Raw genomic sequence first — 23,916 nt, 5'->3', positions numbered from 1 at the left:
AACTTGTTTGTTGTCTTTCTTCCTCTACTAGAATGAAAACTCTGAGAGCAGGGATCTTGTCTGCTTGTTCCTGCTGTATCCCTAATGCTTAGGTGATCAATATTTGTTGAATGAACACCTGATCTGTGCATGTTTTTTTCTTCCTAGATGATGGGCACATTTATTTTTATTAATTTTCCTTCTTTCCCCTTCTTCTTTTCTTTCTCTTCTCCTTTTTCTTTTCTTATATACTGGTTGAAATGTTTTGGGATGTTTACCTCAGCATCTACCTACACTAGTGTTTTGGAGCATCCCTGAACAGTGAAGTGAGGGTGATACTTGCTAATAGTGCATTACAAGTATGAACCTAGAACTCCAGACCATTACATTGAAGGCCTATAGAGAGCTGTTCCATGCCCTCCCCCCCATTTATTGAAATATAATTTACATATAACATTGTATAATTTTAAGATATACAATATGTTGATTTGATATACATATATATTGTGAAATGGTTACCATGATGAAGTTAGTTAACACATCCATTCCCTCACATAGTCACTTTTTTTCCTTTTTTGTGGTGAGAACATTTAAGATTTAATCATAGCAACTTTCAGATATACAATACAGTATTTTTAACTGTAGTCACTGGGTTGTATGTTAGACCCCCAGAACTTATTCGTCTTATAACTGGAAGTTTGTACCCTTTGACCAACATCTCTCCATTTGCCCCATCCCCCATCCCCTGGCAACCACCAGTCTAATCTACTCTATTTCTATGTGTTTGACTTTTTTTAGATTCCACATATAATTTTTTTTTCAATAAATTTATTTTATTTATTTATTTTTGGGCTCTAGGCTCACGGGCTTCAGTAGTTGTGGCACGTGGGCTCAGTCGTTGTGGCTCGTGGGCTCTAGAGCACAGGCTCAGTAGTTGTGGTGCATGGGCTTAGTTGCTCCGCGGCATGTGGGATCTTCCCGGACCATGGCTCGAATGCCTGTCCCCTGCATTGGCAGGTGGATTCTTAACCACTGTGCCACCAGAGAAGCCCTGGTAGTTTTATTTTTTTTTTATTATTATTTTTTTTTGTGGTACGCGGGCCTCTCACTGTTGTGGCCTCTCCCGTTGCGGAGCACAGGCTCCGGATGCGCAGGCTCAGCAGCCATGGCTCACGGGCCCAGCCGCTCCGCGGCATATGGGATCCTCCCAGACCGGGGCACGAACCCGTATCCCCTGCATCGGCAGGCGGACTCTCAACCACTGCGCCACCAGGGAGGCCCTTTATTTTTAATATTTGGGGAACCTCCATACTGTTTTCCGTAGTGGCTGTACCAATTTACATTCCCACCAGCAGTGTACAAGGGTTCCCTTTTCTGCACATCTTTGGCATGACTTCTTTTTACAGATTGGCAAATTCAAGCCAGGAAGGGAAAGGAAACTTAAGGTTATAGAACAAGTGTATAAGAATTGGGACTAAAACCAAAGACTTTTTTAAAGATTTTTTTCCAGTTTTATTGAGAAATAATTGACAGACATCACTGTATATATTTAAGGTATACAGCATAATGGTTTGATTTATGTATTTTGGGAAATGATTACCTCAACAGATTTAGTTAACCTCCATCATCTCATATAGATACAATACCAAGACTTTTGATAGATTAACTGGTAACTCTGGAAATCAGAGTGAATTTCTATTAGATTAATTTTCTGATACTAGAGTTGGCATGTATTGTGCTCAAGAAGACAGTAAAATAAATGAATAATTAGTTAAGTGTAACTAACATTCCTTGCTTGTAAGACATTGGAAGTGTTTGGCTTTAGGTTTTTGACATTTGATTATTTTATCCTGTAGGGATGTGAAGTGATGTGCATTTAAGAAGTGTGTGGCCGGATTGCTTTAAGATATAGTTCTTAAAAAGTTGTATGACTTTGGTCTTTCAGAGAGAAGTTGTGCTGCAGGTCATGGGACCAGCAGTCCTGAGGTTTAGGAATGAAAGACTTCATTGATTTACCATTGAGTTCAGGGGATTTGAAGCCATTCCTAAGTTTGGTGGTAGGTGAAAGTAGTATTGAAAAGTTGCCTAATTCTTTTTTATACTTTGTCTACTGTATGTCTTATTTCTGAGAAACTATGTTAATGTCTAAGATGACATTTCTGTGGGATTGCTGTAGCTTTGCTGTGTTTACTTCTTCGCTAGAAGGATTTAAAAGCCTAGATCAGCAGAGGTCATAGCATACTCATAGAATGCTTCTTTCTCTTCCTTGTAGTCCCATAGCATTTTCTTTGTACTTTTACTCTATTTCTCATGATTTGCCTTGTGCTGTGGGTTATTCTGTGCCTGTCTCCGCTAATAGATTGTGAGCTCCTAGAGGATCCGGTCTGTAGTTTCCTCTTTGTAACCCTTTAGTGCCTAAACTAGTGCTTTGTAATATTTAGGTGTTCCCTGTGTGTTTGTGGTATTTCAGGGATGCTAAGAGAATCATTAGATGATATGTCTAGTCCAGTCCCCTAGTTTTACTTGTAAGGAAACTGAGAAGCACAATGATTTACTCAGTGTCATCTAGTTGGTTGGGAGAGCTGTGTTCTAGTCTCAGTTCTGCCGGTTGTTTGTTCCGTTATGTCTTGCTGCTCCTCAGCTGGTACTCGTTCTCTCTACAGCAGGGGAGGATTGTGAAAGAGGAAAGAAACACTGGGAGGATCTAAACAGATTACACTCACATTACTGATGTATTCCAATTTACTGCTTTACCAGTCAGATATTTTACTTTCAAATTTGGAAGCACAAGCTCAATTTCTGACACCCCAGAAAGACTTTTGTAAGAGTTCTACACTTCTTCCAGTCTATTACCCTAGAAACACCCTCCTTTGCTGTGCTCAATGGGTAGAAGTGCTGGCAGAAGGAGGAGACTTTATGTTGTCAGTTTCTAGTCACACTTCAGACAGCTTGGCTGGTAAATTCCAGGTGCCTGTGATGATGACAGAGAGTAATGTGTTGAGGCCCTTGGTTGAATTTCCCCCTGTTCCAAATGGAAGGAGAGTGATGAAAACAATTTAATTTCTTAGGAAATTTGGTACTTTGGGTTGAAATTGTTTTTCCCTCCTCTCCTATTCCCTTTTGCTTATTAGAAAGTATTGATTCTGAAATAGAGAAAGTGAATTTATTAGATTTGGGCTGGACATTGATTAGCAGTAACCTAATTATAAATCCTCAGAGGGAGATGTTTGTAAACATGTGCTTTTGACATCCAGGGACTTGTGGTTCCCACTATTCTTGTTAATCAACTGGTTGAAGCTGAGCACATGAAAGGTCTGTATCCACTAAGCTTAGAATTGCATTGCTTTTGATTTATTTTAATAGGATCCTCTTGATTTCCAATTTATTTTCCCCCAATAAGGACATCTTCCTCTTGACAACCTATTTAAAAGACACAAGAATGTTTTGAATGGAGGCTGTATTTCATGCTTTAAGGCAAAGCCATGATCAATATAGTATAAATTGCCTGAAAGAATCTTCTCTTTTTTTGTTGTTATTTTTTCCTTCAGTTTTCTCTGGATCGTAAAGGAATATGAGGGCTTAGTGAGGCTTTGATAGAGACAGGTCTAACTAAAATTTTAGGTCAGACCTAGGACTGCTCAGGTCTCCGCCATCTAGAATCAGTCAGTGATAAGCATACACTGAGCATTTACCATGAGCCAAGTGCTTATGGAAAAAGTGTAAGATATAGTCCCTGTGCTAAGGATGCTTAACATCCAGTTGAAATTTTCTGTGCTTTTAGTGCTCAAAAGTGAATCTCCTTTTTGGCTATATGTATTAGAGATAGATGATGTTTGAGATACAGTCTTTTATGCTATTGGATGCATCTCTTCCTTAAACAAAATTTTGATTTTGATTTGAAAGGTAGTATATATTTTCCAAACATCATTGAACAGAATTAATTTTCTGCTGCTTTGGATTTGTCTGGAAGTGAAATCAGTCTCCTCACTACCATCCATATTTGCTACTGGGTGAGATTAAGTTTCACAACTAGAGCCTAGGATTTAAGAGAAAGAGAGGAATTTTGTCAACAATAGAAAGAATCTGAGAAGTGAGAGAATATGTGTAAATCCACATGGAGACCTGTGGGATTTCAAGTTCTCATTTGAAAAAAATTGAGAATTCCTTGAAGCAAGATGGGAAAATTTGAGCATGATTCATGGAACTGCTTTTATATAGATTTAAAAAAATACACTGAAGTTTGATCTGCAGTACAGTGTTACAAATATATGTATAATTAAATTTGAGGGACTTCCCTGGTGGTCCAGTGGTTAAGACTGTGAGCTCCTAATGTAAGGGGCCCGGGTTCCATCCCTGGTCAGGGAACTAGATCCCGCATGCCGCAATGAAGATCCCGTGTGCTGCAACTAACACCCAGTGGAGCCAAATAAATAAATATTAAAAATAGAAACTTGAAAGGAATATATTGTTATTTTTGGTTATTTTGAAATTAAATTTAACTTTTGGTCTTTTAAGTGCTGTTTTCTGCCTTGGGTCTCTTTCCAGAGGAATTTCTGAAGATGGTCAAGTGCAGTGTGATTTATGAGGCAGTGAAGGGCAAGTACTTTGCAGTGAGGAGGACCTGCTTACTTTGGGGAAATCAATGGAGCACGTCAGTCTGCAGCACACTTCCTGTCTTAATGGTCCTAAGCTCAATCAATACTTGAAATTTAACTTCATCATCAGTCTGTGGGCAGCGTGTGCTTTGCAGCCTTCCTTCCATCAACGTCAGATATATGGCCAGACCTATTACAGATGGAGCTAGTTACACTTTCCTGCTTGGTTTTGCATCTTCTTTAAGTCTTGTCCACTGGCATGTTTTAAGGATGTAAAATGTGTTGTGCTGTAAGCCAAGTAATGATTTAAACCTTGAAATTACCTGGTTAGAGAAGGGGGCGTTGGACAGATGCACAAAATCTATAGCATGGTTGTTTATCATTTCTTCTTCCTAAAAAATTTCCCATTGAGAGGTATTTCAGTAGATTCTCCAACATCTTAGAGAGCATTTCTAGCACTAACTGTGGCTTTCTTTTCACAGGTTCTCTAACCATGGCACAGGTAGAGAAACGAGGGGGTTTGCTCAGGAAATCTTCAGCCTACAAAAAACCACTGAAGGAAAAAGTGGTGCTGATGTATGATGAGATCTTCATGGTAAGGCCTGGAGCCCTGACATTGGGCACAGGTTGACTCCTTAGTTTCTTGTTCCAAAATGAGAAATAACCTCACCTCTGCCTGCTACCTTCTAGTTCTTCAGAGGGAGAAAGAGAGAGAACAAGGGTGAGGGTGAGCTCTCTCATGGTAGAAATTATGATCATGTGTTATTATTATGTTGTTCTTATAGATTGTAGCCTTGAGCTGGGTAAAACAATTGAAAGGAGGGAGGAAGGCTCAGGAAACTTCTTTTTTGATATCTATAAGACTTTTCTTCCTTACGATTTTTTTTTTTTTTTTTTTTTGGCTGTGCCTCGTGGCATGTGGGATCTTAGTTCCCTGGCCAAGGATTGAACCTGTGCCCCCTGCAGTTGAAACGTGGAGTCTTAACCACCGGACCGTCAGGGACGTCCCCTTATGATATGACATAAGGACCTTTCTATCCTACATGTCCCTTGAATTTCCTTTTGGCCCTAGAATTCTATCTAATTCAGATATTTTAAAAAGATGCACTATTATATTCCATCTCAAGTTGTTAGTGGACAAAACAATTGCTTAGTTAGACTATCTCATCTTCCAATTCTATGAGAAGACTGAGGAATTATTAGCAATTAGATTAGGGGATTTCTTTGGGTCTTCAGAACTGCTTATTGACCATGGTCCAAGCCTGTGTTGTAAAATGTACTCTATCAGGGAAGTTAGAGTGATTAGATACCCTGCAGATGTACTTGACTTCTGAAATCCTGGTCATTAGTAGTACATGTAAACATTTAAAACGTGTAATACTTGTAAAAGGAGTTAGCCATATCTTGTGTAAATCTTGTGGACTCTCTTTCCTAGAAGGAGGATAATGATAATATCTACCCTACCTGGCTCACTGGGCCATTGTATTTCATGTATGTGAATGGGCTTTGAAAACTGAGCAACATACAAATAACAGTGGGGATGCATCATAATATGACTAATTGATTCAGATGGCTAGGTTCACTTCTCGCTAAGAACAGAAAAATTTGAGGGAGATTCTTGAGTTCCTACTATGTGCCTGACATTGTTCTGAATGCATCACCAAATACATTAGCTCTAATTCTGACAAGAATGCTGCAAGAAGGCTATGTTTTTACATGTGCCATGTAAAAGAGCATGATAATGAGAAAACTGGCAGTCACAGCTAGAAAGTGAAAGAGCTGTGATTTGAACCCTAGTGTCTGACTCCAGAGTCCATCCTTGTTCAACTTTGCCACATGGCCTTGGATAAATAATTTGATCAAGTAAAACTCTAATTCTTGGCAAGCCTTAGAGACAAAGTTTGACATGCAGACAGTTAATACAGAATTGCCCAGGGCAGTATAGGTGGCTATACAGAGAAAATGAGTGGTTATTAGGATCCTATTAGGGCTCTTTCTATGTTAAGTACTAAGCTTGGTATACATATGACTCCTGCTTGAGAGAGCTTTGAGCATGGGAAATACCAGCTCCATGAATTCCCTGTTTCATACATAAACAACAAAATGATATTACAGAAGTGTGAGGGTCAATGTGTGGCCCCTGTTGGGGAGCAGGACTTGAGCGAAAGGGATAGAAAGAATTCACTAAATGAGAACCTTATTAGAAGGCCAGAAATGTTGCTTCTTTATGTCATTCTTAATTAAAAAGCCAGAGGAGGGCCTCCCTGGTGGCGCAGTGGTTGAGAGTCCGCCTGCCGATGCAGGGGATACGGGTTCGTGCCCCGGTCTGGGAGGATCCCATATGCCGCGGAGCGGCTGGGCCCGTGAGCCATGGCTGCTGAGCCTGCGCATCCGGAGCCTGTGCTCCGCAACGGGAGAGGCCACAACAGTGAGAGGCCCGCGTACCACAAAAAAAAAAAAAAAAAAAAAAAAAAAAAAGCCAGAGGAGATTCCTAGGGTAATATTTTCTTATTTGATGAGAAGTTCTTATCTAATGAAGACATTAGTTCTTGGTAGTAATTTTAAAAGGTCAATTTAAGGTAAGGTGATAGCAGGTAATTGACATACTGGTTTTATGTCATTAGCTTTCCTGTAAAGTAAGGGTTCTCTTTTTCTTATTTCACTCACTAACCAGAAGCCTCTAACTTCCTAGAATTTCTGTTTGAAAATTAGTGCTAAGAAAATTTGGATTTTAGCACCATAATTTTGCTAATTATGGACCAATTTGAAGTAAGAAAAGAGAATATTACAGGCTCTGTACAGAGGACTAAATGCATATGGAAGGGCAAGTAGAAGCAGGATGTTGTAAAAATCATGGCAGTATTACTTAGATGATCTGGGTTCTGGCTCTTGCACTTGTGTAAGTCTTGTGGACTCTCTTTCCTAAAAGGAGGATAATGATAATATCTACCCTACCTGGCTCACTGGGCCATTGTATTTCATGTATGTGAATGGGCTTTGAAAACTGAGTACCATACAAATACAGTGGGGCTGTATCATAATATGACTAACTGATTCAGATGGCTAGGTTCTTTTCTTGCTAAGAAGAGAAAGATTTGAGGGAGGTTCTTTGAGCCATTTAACTTTTGGTGCAGGGAATATATATCCATGCACAATGTCTTCCATTTGGGAAAAAACCCCCCAAAACTTGTTCCTCATTATAGCTGTTTGGAATGACCAAGCATTTTCAAAGTTAATTGTGAAAGGTAAGGTTGATTATGTGTAGTGACCCTTTCAAATGTGTTCTTAATGCTTTGGTGTTAGCTGGGGATATTGAATATACTTATCTTCTGGTTTCAGACAGAGGACCCTAGTAAGTGCAGTCCTCGATTTTGGGAGGAGCTCTTCCTTATGAAGGTAAGACTTGGTGACACCTGTGGATTTTCCTGGTAACTGAGATTGCCTTCACATGTGTTCTAGGTGCTGCAGTAAAAATGCACTCAGGCCCTTATTGTTTCCTCGTTAGGTGAATTTAGAGTACCTAGAAGGCAAGCTGGAATCTCTTGATGGTGAGGAGTTAATGAAGATCAAGGACAATATTAATTGCTTATTTCAACACTGCATCCAGGCTCTGGGAGAGGAGCATCCAATTCGAGTGGTCAATGCATTGCAGGTACAAGGCTGGGAGACTGGGGAAGTCTTGTTTAATAGGAGAAAGAAATTGTAATACATCTATTGGAACTTGAGGAACATAAAACTACCCTTAGTATGAGGCTTGCTTTCTTTGTTTTTTCTTTATTTCTTTAAGTAATCAAACATCTATGCCATGTTTGTTTAGCCATCTTCCTGGTTAAACAAATTGATGCCTATAGTAGTAATCTTGTCCATTTGTATAATTTGATCTAATGCCAAGGCGGATTGTTTGACAGAATTTTTATTATTACTTGAGGACAGGAAGAGAGATAGAGGAAACTCTGGCAAGGTTGGTTAGTCTACAGCAAAAATCAGAAGACTTTCTTAATTAAATAAACAGTATTTTCTTAACGTGAGGCTTCAGAAGGTCCTTGACTCCCTGAAGTTATGTGTAATATTTTATGTGTAAATGTACGTTATGTGTACATGCACATTTTTTTTGGAGAGAGGGCTTTTGTCAGATTCTCAAAAAGGTCTGTAACTCTAAACATATTAAGAATCACTATTCTTTTTTTGTTTGCGGTACGCGGGCCTCTCACTGTTGTGGCCTCTCACGTTGTGGAGCACAGGCTCTGGACGTGCAGGCTCTGTGGCCATGGCTCACGGGCCTAGCCACTCCGCGGCACGTGGAATCTTCCTGGACCGGGGCATGAACCCGTGTCCCCTGCATTGGCAGGTGGACTCTCAACCACTGCGCCACCAGGGAAGCCCCAAGAATCACTATTCTTAATGCTAAGTGGCATGATCATGAGGAAGATTCATTATTCTTGAACTACATTCATTATTTCTTGAATTACTGTTACATGCTAAGCATTGAGCTGGTGGGACACATTATAGGCTTTTTGAGGGCAAAGACAGTATTATTCAATACTTTGTTCCTAGTGTGTAGAACAGTGCCTGGCAAATAGCATTCTAGAAGTAAATTTTTTTGAATGGATGATGGGCAAAATTTATAGAGTTTATAGTCTAGTAGCTCCAGTGTAGCCTAGATTGGGCTGAGTATTTAGAGTAGTGATTGACAAGCTTAGAATATGAAGAACTGATGACAGCATAAAGGATTTTGTTGGAACTTTTGGTAGATTGGGTTTAAGTTTCTAACTTACAAGTTGGGCAGATCACTTTGTGAGCCCCAGTTTTCTCATCTGTAAAATGTAGAAATTAGCTCTTGAGCTGATGCCCCAGAAAGAAGGACCATGTTTATCCTGTAGCTTTGTTAACCCTTGGACAGTAAATTCTACATTTCGAGCATCACAGTTGTAGTGACTCATTAATTGAAAGTTGAAATGAAAGTTGGAAATTGTACTTCCTGTAATTACAGTGGCTCACTGTGGGGGCATGAATTATAAACTGATTTTAGTCCAGTGAAAATAAATTGACATTAACCACTTGGTGACCCATAAAAATATAGTACATTATTATAATACCTGATATTTATTGAGCTGTAACAAAGTTAAGTTCCAGGCACTATTCCAGGAATTTTAACTAAGTTCCAGGGACTATTCTAAGTGTCTTACAGTATTAATTCACGTAGCCATCACAACATCCCTATGTGGTTAATGCTATTATCATTCCCATTTTATAGCTGAGAAAAATGAGGCACTGAAAAGTTAACTAATTTGTCCAGGCTCACACAGCTAGTAAGTAGTGGATGGGGATTGTAATGAATTTTTAAGATTTGAATTGATTGGTTATTATCATACAGGGACTTCTATAGTTATTAAAAATGAAAAACTATTATGTAAATTCTAAAACTAATTTTAAATAAAGGAAAGCTCCACAAATCCCATGATTCAAACTCAAGAACTGTTTCTTATTTTTGAATATCACCTTCCAGTCTTTGTCTGCAGTGTAATTTTTAAAAAGTGGATGGCCAGAAAAGAATAAAAAAAGAGGATGGCAACAATTTCAGTTGCTGTTCCTCTTTTCATTTCTGGATTTTGCACATATTAAGACCCAGACTGTGTTTTGGAGCTCAGAGAATAGAGCAGTTGAATGTCAGCTGTGTAAGGAGAAGGTTCTGAGGTTGCAGTATGAGGCTACTGATCCAATGCCCTTTGCATTTTGAGACTTCCTTTCTAGAAAGAATTCTTTCTCTCATCTCTGCAGACCTTGTGTGCACTCATTCGAGGAGTCCATCAAAAAAATAAGTCTACCTCTGGGTTTGACATTATCAACATGCTGATGGGCTTTGACAAGGCGGAGCTGTGCATGAAGGTGAGACATAAGCTGTAGTTGTGCCTGTGGATGTCTGCTTCTGACAGCTGTTCATGGATCATCTGCAGACAGTTAGATGCACTAGAAGATTTGGACTCAGACATAGATGATTGAATTTTTTTTTTTTTAATTTATTTTTGGCTGCATTGGGTTTTTGTTGCTGTGCGCTGGCTTTCTCTAGTTGCGGCGAGCAGGGGCTACTCTTCATTGCAGTGTGCGAACTTCTCATTGCAGTGGCTTCTCTTGTTGTGGAGCTTGGGCTCTAGGCATGCAGGCTTCAGTAGTTGCAGCACACGGGCTCAGTAGTTGCAGCTCATGGGCTCAGTAGTTGCAGCACGTGGGCTGTAGGGCGCACGGGCTTCAGTAATTGTGGCTTGCGGGCTCCAGAGCACTGGCTCAGTAGTTGTGGCTCCTGGGCTCTAGAGCACAGGCTCAGTAGTTGTGGCACACGGGCTTAGTTGCTTTGCGGCATGTGGGATCTTCCTGGAGTAGGGCTTGAACCTGTCTCCCCTGCATTGGCAGGCGGATTCTTAACCACTGCACCACCTGGGAAGTCTCTCATATGGTAATTCTATGTTTAACATTTTGAGGAAATTCCAAACTGTTTTCCAAAGTGGCAGTACCATTTTACATTTACCCCAGCAATGTGTGTGTGTGTGTGTGTGTGTGTGTGTGTGTGTGTGTGTGTATGAAATGTCTATTCAAATCCTTTGACCGTTCGTAGATTGAATTATTTGTCTTTTTATTGTTGAGTTATAAGAGTTCTTTATATATTTTGGATACAAGTCCCTTATCAGATATTGATTTGCAGTATTTGTCACTATCTTGAATGAATGTTGTTCATAATATGAACTTTGAACAACCTGTCTTCTCTCATTCACTACATTTAAAATAAAGAAATCTGTATGCCAAAGAATCCTTATAGTGATTAGTTTATTTTATTTTATTTTATTTATTTATTTATTTTTGCATTACGTGGGCCTCTCACTGCTGTGGCCTCTCCCGTTGCGGAGCACAGGCTCCGGACGCGCAGGCCCAGCAGCCATGGCTGACGGGCCCAGCCGCTCCGCGGTATGTGGGATCCTCCCAGACCGGGGCACGAACCCGTGTCCCCTGCATCGGCAGGCGGACTCTCAACCACTGCGCCACCAGGGAAGCCCGATTAGTTTATTTTTAAAAGTTACAAATATGTGGGACTTCCCTGGTGGCGCAGTGGTTAAGAATCTGCCTGCCAATGCAGGGGACACGGGTTCGGTCCCTGGTCCAGGAAGATCCCACATGCTGCGGAGCAACTAAGCCTGTGCACCACAACTACTGAGCCTGCGCTCTAGAGCCCGTGAGCCACAACTACTGGAGCCCGCATGCCTAGAGCTTGTGCTCCACAACAAAAGAAGCCACTGCAATGAGAAGCCCGTGCACTGCAATGAAGAGTAGTCCCCACTCCCTGCAACTAGAGAAAGCCCATGTGCAGCAACGAAGACCCAACACAGCCACAAACAAATAAATAAAATAAATAAATTTATTAAAATAAAAAAGTTACGAATATGCAATTAGGAATACACAAAGATTTAGTACCTGGAGTCAGTTTTTAATTCTAGCCTTTTACAGTCTCTCTCTGTCTGTATATATGGTAAAATCCCAGATATCTTTTTCACTCTTACAGTTTTCACTACTGCCTATATACTGCTGATTACTAAGTCTCTATCTTTAGCCTTAATTCCTCCTGAGTCTCAGACCTGTTCTCTTTAAGCACTTGCTGAATATACCCACTTACACATACCTAAGTACCTCTTGTTTGGCATATCCAAAATGGAACTCATTATTTTCTCTACTTCTGTTCTTCCTCATTCATTCTGTGTCAGAATGGGGATAGCTGTCTTCCCAGTTCCCCAAGCCAAAAACCTGAGAGTCACCCTTGACTCTTTCCTATCCTTCATCTTTCATATCCAGACTATCACCATGTTCAGCTAATTTTACCTCAGCTCATACTTCTCAGATCTGTTTTTTCTTTTTTTCCCCTACTGCCAAAGTCCCCATTATCCCTGAACTGTTGCAGTGATGCCTTCATTCTTTTGACAAACATTTGTTATGCTCCTCTGTGCCAGGCATCGGGGATACAGAGGCAAATAAGACATGGCAACCAACCTCAGAAAATTGATAGGTTAGTCTTCTTTTGTCTCCCTCTCTCCAGCCTTACCATCTTTAAATCTGTCATCCACACTGACAGCAGAGTGATGTAACTTAACACTCAAATCTTCCTTGGTTAAAACCTTTCATTAGTTTCCTATCACTAAAAGGATAAAGACCAAACTCCCTCATTAGCCTTATAAAACTTTTGTGATCTTCTTTCTATTTATTTCTCAAATTGCATCTCTCATCACTCTTTATACTTCTATAATAACAAACTGCCTATATTCCAACTGCATGTCCAGGGCCGTTTCATTCTTCATGTGTCTTTGATCATGCTAATGCCTGTCTAGTGTTCCTTTCCTCCTCAAGTTTTAATTAATTCCTACTGATTTTTCAAAATACAGCCTGTCCCTGAGGAGTCCTGGAATAGGTAACTTCTGAGCTAATTCCCTTCCTCCATATATATTACTGTCATAGTAACCATTAAAACTGTGCATTTGTTTTTCTCTCCTATTAGACTAAAAACACCTTGAGAGCAAGGGTCATTGTCTTATTTTTTTCTTATTTTCTTTGAAAGCACAATATGTAGCATATAGTAGACTCTTGCTACATATTTGTTGAGTTGAACTGAAGTAGCTTATTTTGAACCTTCACTTGACCTTCCAGCACACTAAATCCTTTTTTTTAAAGATTTATTATTTATTTATTTATTTATTTAATTTATTTTTGTCTGCGGCGGGTCTTACTTGCAGCATACGGGATCTTCATTGAAGCATGTGGGATCTTTCATTGCGGTGCACAGGCTTCTCTCTAGTTGTGGCCTGCGGGTTTTCTCTCTCTAGTTGTGGTGCGCAGGCTCCAGAGCACGTGGGCTCTGTAGTTTGCGGCATGCAGGCTCTCTCACTGAGGTGCGAGAGCTCAGTAGTTGTGGCGTGCAGGCTTAGTTGCCCCATGGCACGTGAGATATTAGTTCCCTGACCAGGGATCAAACCAGCGTCCCCTGCATTGTAAGGTGGATTCTTTATCACTGAACCACCAGGGAAGTCCCGCTAACTCCTTATTCTCCATTCATTTTCCTCCTTTATTTAATGTAAAATATTTCTTTTTTTCTTCCTTGTAGTATCTAAAGGTTTCATCTTTTGACTGCATTGGATAAAACAGTTGGTTGTTAGTACAAGTGTTAAACTCTAATCACATTGTCTAGTAGAATCGACCGGGATGGATATGAGCTAGCTTTGTTGGATAGTGCATGTGGCCAGCTGTAGTGAACAGCTAGCTGAATGAACAGCTAGTAGTGATGTTATCTCTTTGTTGTTTGTTCAGTGTGCCTGCATCAAGTGATATGCTTTCTTTATCAAATAATGAAACATACCTGGTTGTTTAACCATTATTATTAACCTTTAACTTAATCATTTGTTTATTATTTATTTAATAGAATTTAATTTTATTTAGTTTATTATTTATTGTTTTTAATTTGTATATTATTTAACTGTTATTAATCTTTTAAAAAATTTCATTCTAATCTGAAGGTTTATATGAGGGTGATAGGCTGCAAACATTCATTTGCTGGAATAGTAAATTCTTTATTTTTCTGTGCGGTTGTTCTAAGCATTTTTCCCAAAATAGCTAGACTTAGTTAGAAGTCTTCCTTTTTTATGTCTAGTCTTGCAAGGCCTAGACCTCAGGGAATGATATGGTTGCTTCATTTTATTTTATTCACATTACCCTACATAACATAACCCAGAGTTTGACAAAGACATGGTGGAGATGTTCTTTGATATGGTTTAATACTTAATGGTTCTCTTTCTCAGAACTTGATGGAGAGTTTGGATTCATTGCTTTGTGCAGAAGGTTCTGAAAGTCTGAAGAGCTTATGTCTGAAACTTCTCCTCTGCTTAGTGACTGTAAGTGACTTATCTATATGTTTCTTTGTCAAGGGTGTAAATTGACAGCAGGGGCAAATTTGAATTCTTGAGCCCAGAGTTAGAAAGAAAAAGAGAAAAAAAATCTCTACTGGGCCATTACATCACTCTGTTGTGTTTGTGTAGAAGGAAGTTGTTTGTATGGGCTTTTGCTTCCTAGAAGTTGCTCTTTGGAGCAACTGCTGACATTTTTAACCTGTACCAGTCCTGGAGAAGTGCTGTCTTCTGGATTGTCAGATTTTGCCCTTCTCATCAGGTCTCATTTGGAATCAGTTTTTGTGATTCTGAATATTTTTATTTGTTCTGACTTTGATTTTATAGCTGGAAGCCGGCCTGTACCTTCTAGTGGGAGGAGGGTAGGGTATTATTCATTTACCTCAAATGGTTTCCTTTCCCTGCCACTGCTTGAAGACTTCTGGATCATAAAGTTCTTCCTGTGCATCTGGGGAATGAAACCCAAGAAACTGTTAAGCAAATGCTTTTGTGAGGGTATGAGAGAAACAATGAGAAGTTCAAAGATTTAGGAAGTTTTAATTTGCTATTTTCTTACCCTTCTAATGTCTTGTCTATTCAGGCTTAGGTGGCTTTGGGGGTGCTTTAAGATCTGCTAAGTATCTAGTAGAATGTTTTAACATTTCTGTTTCTCTTAGATACTAGGTGAGGAGATATACATGAGATATCAGAGTGTCTTAGTATAGACTTTAAATAGCCTTTTATTATATTCAGGTGACAGATAACATCAGCCAGAACACTATCCTGGAGTATGTAATGATCAACAGCATATTTGAAGCAATTTTACAGGTAGGTCAGTTCCCTTGTCACCTCTTTCTTTTTTGGGTAAACCACCTCCTCAAGCACTCTCACCATTTCCGGTTCTGGTTACAGATACTCTCCCACCCGCCAAGTCGTAGGGAACATGGGTATGATGCTGTAGTCCTCTTGGCTTTGCTGGTGAACTACAGAAAATATGAGGTAAGTGGGTCCCTTAATGGAGAGCTGTTACCTTTCTATAATCTTCCTAAATGTGGCCACTCCTAGAGGATTTTGCTTAATGTAGAAGACATATTCTTGGTAAATGGCTTATAGATTAATTTTGATAAACCAATTCTAGAAGTCCTATATTAGATGCCTGGGGTAGAGGATATAGCTGTTTAAAGGAATCCTGTGGTGTAACTTCTAATAAAGTGAGTAAATCTCTCTTAATGTAATGGTTCCCAAACCCAGCTTATCATTAGAATCACCTAGTTGTCTTTTAAAAAATATTTATTTATTTATTTATTTATTTGGCTGTGTCAGGTCTTAGTTGCGGCACACGGGGTCTTCGTTGTGGTGTGCAGGCTTCTCTAGTTGCGGTGTGCAGGGGCTACTCTTTGTTGCGGTGGCTTCTCTTGCTACGGAGCATGAGCTCTAGGTGTGCAGGCTTCAGTAGTTGTGGCTCGCGGGCTTCAGTAATCGTGGCTTGTAGGCTTAGTTGCTCCGTGGCATGTGGGATCTTCCCGGACTAGGGATCGAACTCGTGTCCCCTGCATTGGCAGGCAGGCCGGCAGCCAGCCACTGCGCCACCAAGGAAGTCCCTCAGTAGTTACCTTTTTTTTTTTTTTTTGTGGTATGTGGACCTCTCACTGCTGCCGCCTCTCCCGTTGTGGAGCACAGGCTCCGGACACGCAGGCTCAGTGGCCATGGCTCACGGGCCCAGCTGCTCCGCGGCATGTGGGATCCTCCCGGACCGGGGCACGAACCCGCGTCCCCCGCATCGACAGGTGGACTCCCAACCACCGTGCTACCAGGGAAGCCCAGTAGTTACTTTTTAAAAAGAAGACATTTCTGGGCCTTACTCTTTATTTTATTTATTTATTTACTTATTTGTCTGTTCTGTGTGGCATGTGGGATCTTAGTTTCCAGACCAGGGATCGAACCCATGCCCCCTGCAGTGGAAACACGGAGTCTTAACCACTGGATCGCCAGGGAAGTCCCTGGGCCTTACTCGTTACACACCAAATCAGAATCTCTTAGGGGGTGAGACCTAGATATCTTTCTTTTTTTTTTTAAGATCTCCTTTTGAACGTGATGATCAGCCAGGATTGGGAACCACTGACCTAATGCATCTATTTTGAAAGACTGGACTTATATATTGGATTTCTGCAATGCAATCAATCCATTTGTATAAATATCAACTGTTGGTTTCGGAACTCTTTCTGATGTTCATGGGAGTTGAAGACAGAGCCTTGTCCATATTAATTCTGGAGTTCTTTTTGCCTCTGAATTAGTCAGGGATAGATTTATAGGTTTTGAGATAAAGAGGTGAACTCAGAGATTTATACTGGGATTGGTGAATCTACTTGATTCCCCTCAAAAGGTAGACTACACAGAAAAGGAAAGGGGCCACTTAGGGAAGACCAGGGACCTCACTGTGCTTTGTAGGAATAGGGAGTACTTGGCACTGGGTCCTGGACACTAGGAGTACTTTACTGAACCCAGAAGTCAGGAGCTGCATTGAGGCAACTTGACTTTCTTCATTTAATAAGTAGTAATACTATGAGGAATGGGCCAGCTGGAGGGAATGTTTTCATTTTTGAGCTTCTGGATCTTCACTTAGTGATTTTTGATATGATTACTAGCCAGGTCAAAAGTGATGGGTAACATAAAATATGGAGCTTATTCTTATAAATAGATATATGAAAGAAAGGCTGACTGTGAGAAAGGAATACTTAAAGAGGGACTGGGATATGTGGAACAATGTTAACGTGTTATAAATCCCAGGAGTTGATCGCTTTCATTGTCTTGGAGGAACTGACAAATGGTGTACAGCGCTACTAATAAATAAGTAATTTATCACCAACACCTGTTTTGCTGGTGATCTGGAAGGGCCGGCATGGTAGCCATTTTGATCTCTGTCATGTGTAATAGCCTCTGGGGCCTTATTACAACAGCAGGAAAAATAGCTGAGGAAAAATGCTGAAGGTAGTTAAAGCGAGTTATGTGTGAAAGGAAAGAGCCATCATCAGTAATGAATATTTTCGGAACATTCTGCTGGATGCAGGCCACTCTGAGGCAATGGCTTGGCTTCTCTAAATGTGAACTGAACCCTGGTTCAGCCCAGTAAGACTTTCTGAAATGTCAGCCTGAAAAATTGGACATGGCCAAGGAACTGGAGAAAATCATATTTCTGGAGTGGGGTGTGCATCTCTAGTCTGCCAGAAACCCCAGAAGAATTAATACAGTAGGTGAGGGCAAGCTGGTAGGCATAATTTATCTGGCTTTGCAGCTTTTGATATAAGTCAATCACCAGAAACCATTAAGGAAACCTGGTGACCATGGAGCAGGAAGGTTTTTGATATGAGCATGAGGAATTCCAGATGAACATAGCAAAACCAAAAGCTGGTGAAGTTTTATGCAAAATACGAGAGGGTGTGCTAGGGAGAACAACATTCTAGTTACCACCACAATCGATCCCATGACCAGTGGGGTAAGTTGTAACCTTTCCAGAAAGGTGCAGAGAGCACCAGAGAAGCTTGGTGTCAGCTAAACACAGAGAAGGGAGATTAAGTGTTGGACTTAAGGAATGGAAGTAGTTCTTCCTCACTTCAAATAATGCATTCCATTTTAGTAATTTCATCTCAAGAGATAGAGGAGGCCAAAAAAAAAAAAGGTCTAGGGAAGAGCAATGAAATTTGTTAAGTATGGTTTAGATCAAGGAAAGGCTGGACCCTATTAGAGTGATTCTGTGAAGGCTGACTGAGTCTGTAATCCTGTCTGCTGATGAAAAGTAGATTGCCTTGAGTTTTAAAACATGACCACAACAGGTATATAGTGTTAAGGAAAATCAGTGTCTGATAGGTTAGAAATTTTCACAGCATTAAGATCTTGGCCTTCTGGGTTGGCTAGCTCTTCTGAGATGAAGTGACTCAGCCCCCAACTGCTGCCCTGAACATGATGTTTCCCAGAAATTACAAAATTGTTTATTATGTCCGGTTGTAAGTTGTTCCTTCTCTTTTTCTTTCTCTCTCTCTTTTTTCCCTACAGATCTTCCTTTGACTGTGATAAAAATGTCAAAGGAAAAAAAATATAGCTACCAATAATTGAGCCCTTATCATATGCCAGATACTGTGCTAAGGATTTTACTTGATTTAAGTCTCATAGCAACCCCAAGGGAGAAAATATTTTTCCCCATTTTACAGATGAGAAAATGGAGCTTAGGTTTATTAACGTGTCTAACTTGTCACAATTAATAAGTCGAGGATCTAGAACTCAAACCCTTGATTTTAGCCACCTTGGCTTTTCCTCAACTGTTGCTAATGCATAGGCTGTTCTTGGTAATCAGGTGGTCCTTATTATTACTTAGACAGTCTACTTTTGGGAAGGTGAGTAACTAGGGACTTTTCAAAAATTATGCCAAGAGACAGTGGCCTGTTCTTTCTACTGTTGTTCTCATTTGATGGCATCTCAAGGTCAGCCTACTGCTGATTTTCAGTTCCAAGGATCCACTTGCTTTGGATGTTGTCTGAAGTCTTTAGCGTCAGCAGGATTTGACTGTTAGTTATAGGAAGAAGTATTGAGAGCCTTCCTCTGTCAGATCAAGTAACAAATGGAGTGAGTTTTACCTCCTTGAATTGTATTGTAGAAAACCTTGTAAACATTTGGGCTGTTAAAAAAACAAAGCTTCTCCTTCTCTATTCCAAGTTGGCATTTGAAAGATGCCCTCAGAAACTTGATTAATAAAGTCTGTGGGGCGGGGGGGGGTTAACCTTTCAGTTGGGTTTCCAGGCTTCTCAGTAATGTTTTCTTGGTTGCTGTAAAAACTGCCAATCTGAGAACTATTGTTTCTAGCTTCCCCTGGGTTAGAATTGGTGCCTGATCTGTAGTAGGTCTTTCCTCACATACTACGCAGGGGTTGTTTTCAAGGTGAGCACGTCATTGGTTCTCATCCCACTGGTAGGAGATGGCCCAGTTGCTTAATGAGTTTAAATATATATCTATTTCCATATGCTGCCCAGCTGAGATTGAATCTGGAAAAACTCAAGAAATCTTCCAATATTTTAAGTGATGGGACAATCATTAAATCCTAGTGTCCTGACCAGATTGTAGTTTGGGTAATTACATCTTTTTTTTCAGTTCGCCTGCAGTGTTATTTGGGCATTGGATCTATAAATGGCCTCTCTGGCTGTTAAGCAGCTGCCACTTCCCACCCCCAAGGTGGCTTTGTTTTATGGGTGGGTGAATCAGTCCTTGGATATAGTTTGTGGAATGGTTAGGGAGCCTTTGGGATGAGAGTGTAAGTTAGCAACTTATAAATTTGTGCCTTATGGCAAGGGAGCTTTTATGCTCCCCAAAAGACAGCTGTCCCTATGGACTCAGTAAATTATTGGCAGGATAGGACAAAGTGAGTGTTGTGGAGCGTTCACTTACTTCTTAGAAACAAATAAGAGGGAAAGATGGGAGAAGTGGCAGACATAGGCCTGAGCTGATTCAGTCTAGAGGAAAATGTGGGTAGAATAGAAGTGTGTGTGTGTGTGTGTGTGTGTGTATCTGTGCATGCTTGGTGAATGCCCATGCACACTGAGAGATTTACTGGAAATGGAGGAAGTCACCTGGCAAGACAGTTGGGCATAGGTATTAGGAGCATCACTCTAGAGAGAGCACCTTATGGAAGCATTTTTGTGAACACTTTGTTAAATAGCTAATGGGTTCTTAACTAGGTCACACTCACCTGGAGTCTCTTCTCTTGTTTAATAGTCTGTGAATCCTTATATTGTGAAGCTGTCTATTGTGGATGATGAAGCCACGCTCAATGTGAGTATCTGGATCCTTGTGTATTGTTTTAATTACTTGCCTTTGGTGGCCTTACTTTTAGTAGATATTTAGAACAGAGAGTAGAGAGCTATTGTGTTAATTTCATCTGGCTATAAAGAGGGAATAGGTATTTCTTTTTAGAGCATCAGTGCTACTGTTTTCGATTTTCTCATCATGGAAGGAAGGTGTGAGGGGATATTTGCTTGCTAATCATGATGAAATGGTCAGTTATATTTCATGTTGTAGTGTGCTGAGGTTGATTATCCTACAGAGTCAAGAAGTTACATTTCCAAGAATAAGATTTAGATGGTATGTCAAATCACCATAATGTACACTTTAAATATCTTACAATTTTGTGTGTCAATTATACCTCAATAAAGCTGAAATTAAAAAAAAAAAGAAGAAGGCTTAGATGACTAAATGTTGTGAGATTTCTTCTTGTAGAACCAGCCAGATTATATTTATAGCCTGCCTTGGTGAAGCTGAAACCTGGAGGATGATATATATCTGCTACATATATCCATGGAGGTTTGGGAAATAACATCTGATCTTTGAATATAGGGAGGAAGAAGATGACCAGGTGTCTGGCTTTATTTTCTTTCCATCTTGCCCTCTTCATTCTTCTAATTTCTCTTCTGAAAAAAAAGCATACATGATTCATCCTTGTGGCCTTAATTGATCTTTGTGATACGCTTAGCAGTTTCTAGGGGGAAAGTTGATAAATTACTTTAATATTTATTGGATGCTTCTTCCCATTACATTCCTCTTTTCCTGTGCCCTGAGAGTAGCTTGTCTTTGTTTTTTAAAATAAATTTATTTATTTATTTATTGTTGGCTGCATTGGGTCTTCGTTGCTGTGCACAGGCCTTCTCTAGTTGCCGTGAGCAGGGGCTGCTCTTCGTTGTGGTGCGCGGGCTTCTCATTGTGGTGGCTTCTCTTGTTGTGGAGCACGGGCTCTAGGCGTGCAGGCTTCAGTAGTTGTGGCATGCAGGCTCAGTAGTTGTGGCTCGTGGGCTCTAGAGCACAGGCTCAGTAGTTGTGGCGCATGGGCTTAGTTGCTCCGCGGCATGTGGGATCTTTCCGGACCAGGGCTCGTACCTGTATCCCCTGCATTGGTAGACAGATTCTTTTTTTTTTTTTTTTTTTTTAATCAATGTTGGGGAAGCAACGACAGGTTCTTCTTCTTTTTTTAAAAAAATTAATTAATTAATTAATTTTACTTTTGGCTGTGTTGGGTTTTCGTTGCTGCGCCCAGCCTTTCTCTAATTGCGGCGAGCCGGGGCTACTCTTCGTTGCGGTGTGCAGGCTTCTCATTGTGGTGGCTTCTCTTGTTGCGGAGCATGAGCTCTAGGTGCGCGGGCTTCAGAGGTTGTGGCTCACGGGCTCTAGAGCACAGGCTCAGTAGTTGTGGCGCATGGGCTTAGTTGCTCCGCGACATGTGGGATCTTCTTGGACCAGGGCTCGAGCCCTTGTCGCCCGCATTGGCAGGTGGATTCTTAACCACTGCGCCACCAGGGAAGTCCCTGCACCTTCATTTAACGTGGGACTCATTGTCACTTTTATTATGGGTTGTTTTAGAGACATTCGAGAGCTTTTTGTTTGAAGATTCTAACTCACTCTTTTCTTTTGAGGTGAAAATGATCCCAGTGAAATTGTCAGTGGTCTGAGCTGGTCTGTTTCATCCCTTGTTACTCTATTTTAATTGTATCTGGAACCCTTAAGTAAGATAATTAGATCAGAAAAATCTTTCCAAAGAAGTTCCTTTTGATCCTTTGACAACGTCTCTCAGAATTCCTGTCCTGTTGCCTACTTTCAGGTAGAACTTCTTGGGCTTGGACCATGGCGCTGTAATTAGTGTTTTCCGTGGTCTAGTCATAGTATCGCCAACAGCCCCTTATTTCACCTGTGCTATCTTTTTTCTCTCTAGGGAATGGGGCTTGTGATTGCTCAAGCTTTATCTGAGTATAACAGGTAAGTCCACCTTTCCAGAAGGGAAGGGTCTAATTTTCATTTGAATTGGTTGAGTAGGAAACAGGTTTGTTAAGAGTTCTTGGGTGAACGTCTCTTACCTATCCTAGAAGAGTATTTAGAGGTACAACTGCTGGCAGATGCATTTATTCTAGCTGGGCTTGATGGCTTTAGCAGCAGTTGTTTTTAACACTGGGGAGAAGTAGCCACCATGTTAGTGTCCATCTTTTGTTTAAGCAACTCTTACATTCAAACATTCTTATGCAACCTTTGGTATTTTATTGCAGAGCATTTTAACTAGTTTTCCAGCCATAAGCAAGCTCTTCCATTTAGCCCAATGTATCATATAAATACCGTTTTCTATGTAAAAAAGGTTGTGAAACACTGCTTTTTGTATGCTTAAAAAAAAAGAAAAGAAAGCACTGAATTAGTTCTAGTTTGACAGATACTTCTTTTTCATCAGTAATCAACTGCAGCTTCCTAGAGTCCCTGTCTGTTCTGGGGGCTCTTTTCATTGCTGCTTGCTTTCCCTCTTGCTGGGGATGGGGAAGGATTTGGTATTCAGTGAATGGAAACCAGAAGTGTATCTAATCCTGGCAAGAACCAGGCAGGATCTTTCTTACTCCCTTCCAGACTTTCCTTATACACAATTGGGTACTGGGATTTCAAATCTGTCCCATCTCCGCAAATAGTTTAGCTCACAGATTTCCCTCCTTTTCCTTCAAAAACAAACAAGATTTTCACTGTAACAGCCTTAATTTTACTGTCACACTTTTCAAGTAATAGTCTGTTTGGGAAATAACTGGATCAGCCATATGTTAGAGCAGTTTCACACTTTTGCAGCTTGCTTTCTAAGACTCTCCCGAAGTAGCTGGGCATTTTGGTACACACTACCTCAAGAGCAGATGGGTGCCTCTTAGCTTGCAGGAGAAACTGCAGTGGCTGGGTTGTCATAACGCTTTTGTTTTTTGGAGTCAGTGAATTCTGCAAATGAGCTGCTCTGATTACCACTTAGTATGCCAAGGACAAAGACATGTGATAAATAATACTAAAGTTGAATTTAGTTATTTTTGTTCAGGCAGTATAAAGACAAGGAAGAAGAACACCAGGGCGGTTTTTTCTCTGCTTTAACAAATATGGTAAGTCCTACTTGTTTTTTCTCTCCTGCTCAGAAATATATGAGATCTGCAGGGGTAGACAAATTTAGACTCAGACATTTATTTATTTATTTTTTGTGGTACGTGGGCCTCTCACTGTTATGGCCTCTCCCGTTGTGGAGCACAGGCTCTGGACGCGCAGGCTCAGCGGCCATGGCTCACGGGCCCAGCCACTCCGCAGCATGTGGGATCTTCCCGGACCGGGGCACGAACCCGTGTCCCCTGCATCGGCAGGCGGACTCTCAACCACTGCGCCACCAGGGAAGCCCCAGAAGTTTATTTATTTATTTTTTCTAATATTTATTTATTTGGCTGCCCTGGGTCTTAGTTGTGGCATGCAGGCTCTAGTTTCCTGACCAGGGATTGAACCCGGGCCCCCTGCATTGGGAGCGTGGAGTCTTAATCACTGGACCACCAGGGTTAGAATTTTTTTTTTTTTCAAATTAATCAATTTTTTAAAGATTACAAAAACAAAACCAAAACAAAAAA

General features: G+C 40.6%; 1 protein-coding gene across 1 annotated transcript in view; it reads left to right on the top strand.

Moving 5' to 3' along the window:
• The window catches only part of ARMH3 (armadillo like helical domain containing 3), a gene marked incomplete at its 3' end in the record, with an annotated part of 562,435 nt that overhangs the window by 397,957 nt on the left and 140,562 nt on the right, over positions 1–23,916 (top strand). The window contains exons 2-12 of the mRNA XM_079715021.1: positions 4,525–4,661; positions 5,057–5,169; positions 7,914–7,970; positions 8,080–8,226; positions 10,353–10,460; positions 14,402–14,494; positions 15,239–15,313; positions 15,398–15,484; positions 20,246–20,302; positions 22,230–22,273; positions 23,349–23,409. Coding sequence (XP_079571147.1) covers positions 4,622–4,661; positions 5,057–5,169; positions 7,914–7,970; positions 8,080–8,226; positions 10,353–10,460; positions 14,402–14,494; positions 15,239–15,313; positions 15,398–15,484; positions 20,246–20,302; positions 22,230–22,273; positions 23,349–23,409 — 882 coding nt within the window. The 5' untranslated portion in view covers positions 4,525–4,621. The remainder of the gene's footprint in view (positions 1–4,524; positions 4,662–5,056; positions 5,170–7,913; positions 7,971–8,079; positions 8,227–10,352; positions 10,461–14,401; positions 14,495–15,238; positions 15,314–15,397; positions 15,485–20,245; positions 20,303–22,229; positions 22,274–23,348; positions 23,410–23,916) is intronic.

This window comes from Hyperoodon ampullatus (assembly GCF_949752795.1).
Source record: "Hyperoodon ampullatus genome assembly, chromosome: 1".
Taxonomy (NCBI): Eukaryota; Metazoa; Chordata; class Mammalia; order Artiodactyla; family Ziphiidae; genus Hyperoodon; species Hyperoodon ampullatus.
Note: the sequence above shows the minus strand (reverse complement) of the source record. Positions and strands in the feature narration are given on the sequence as shown.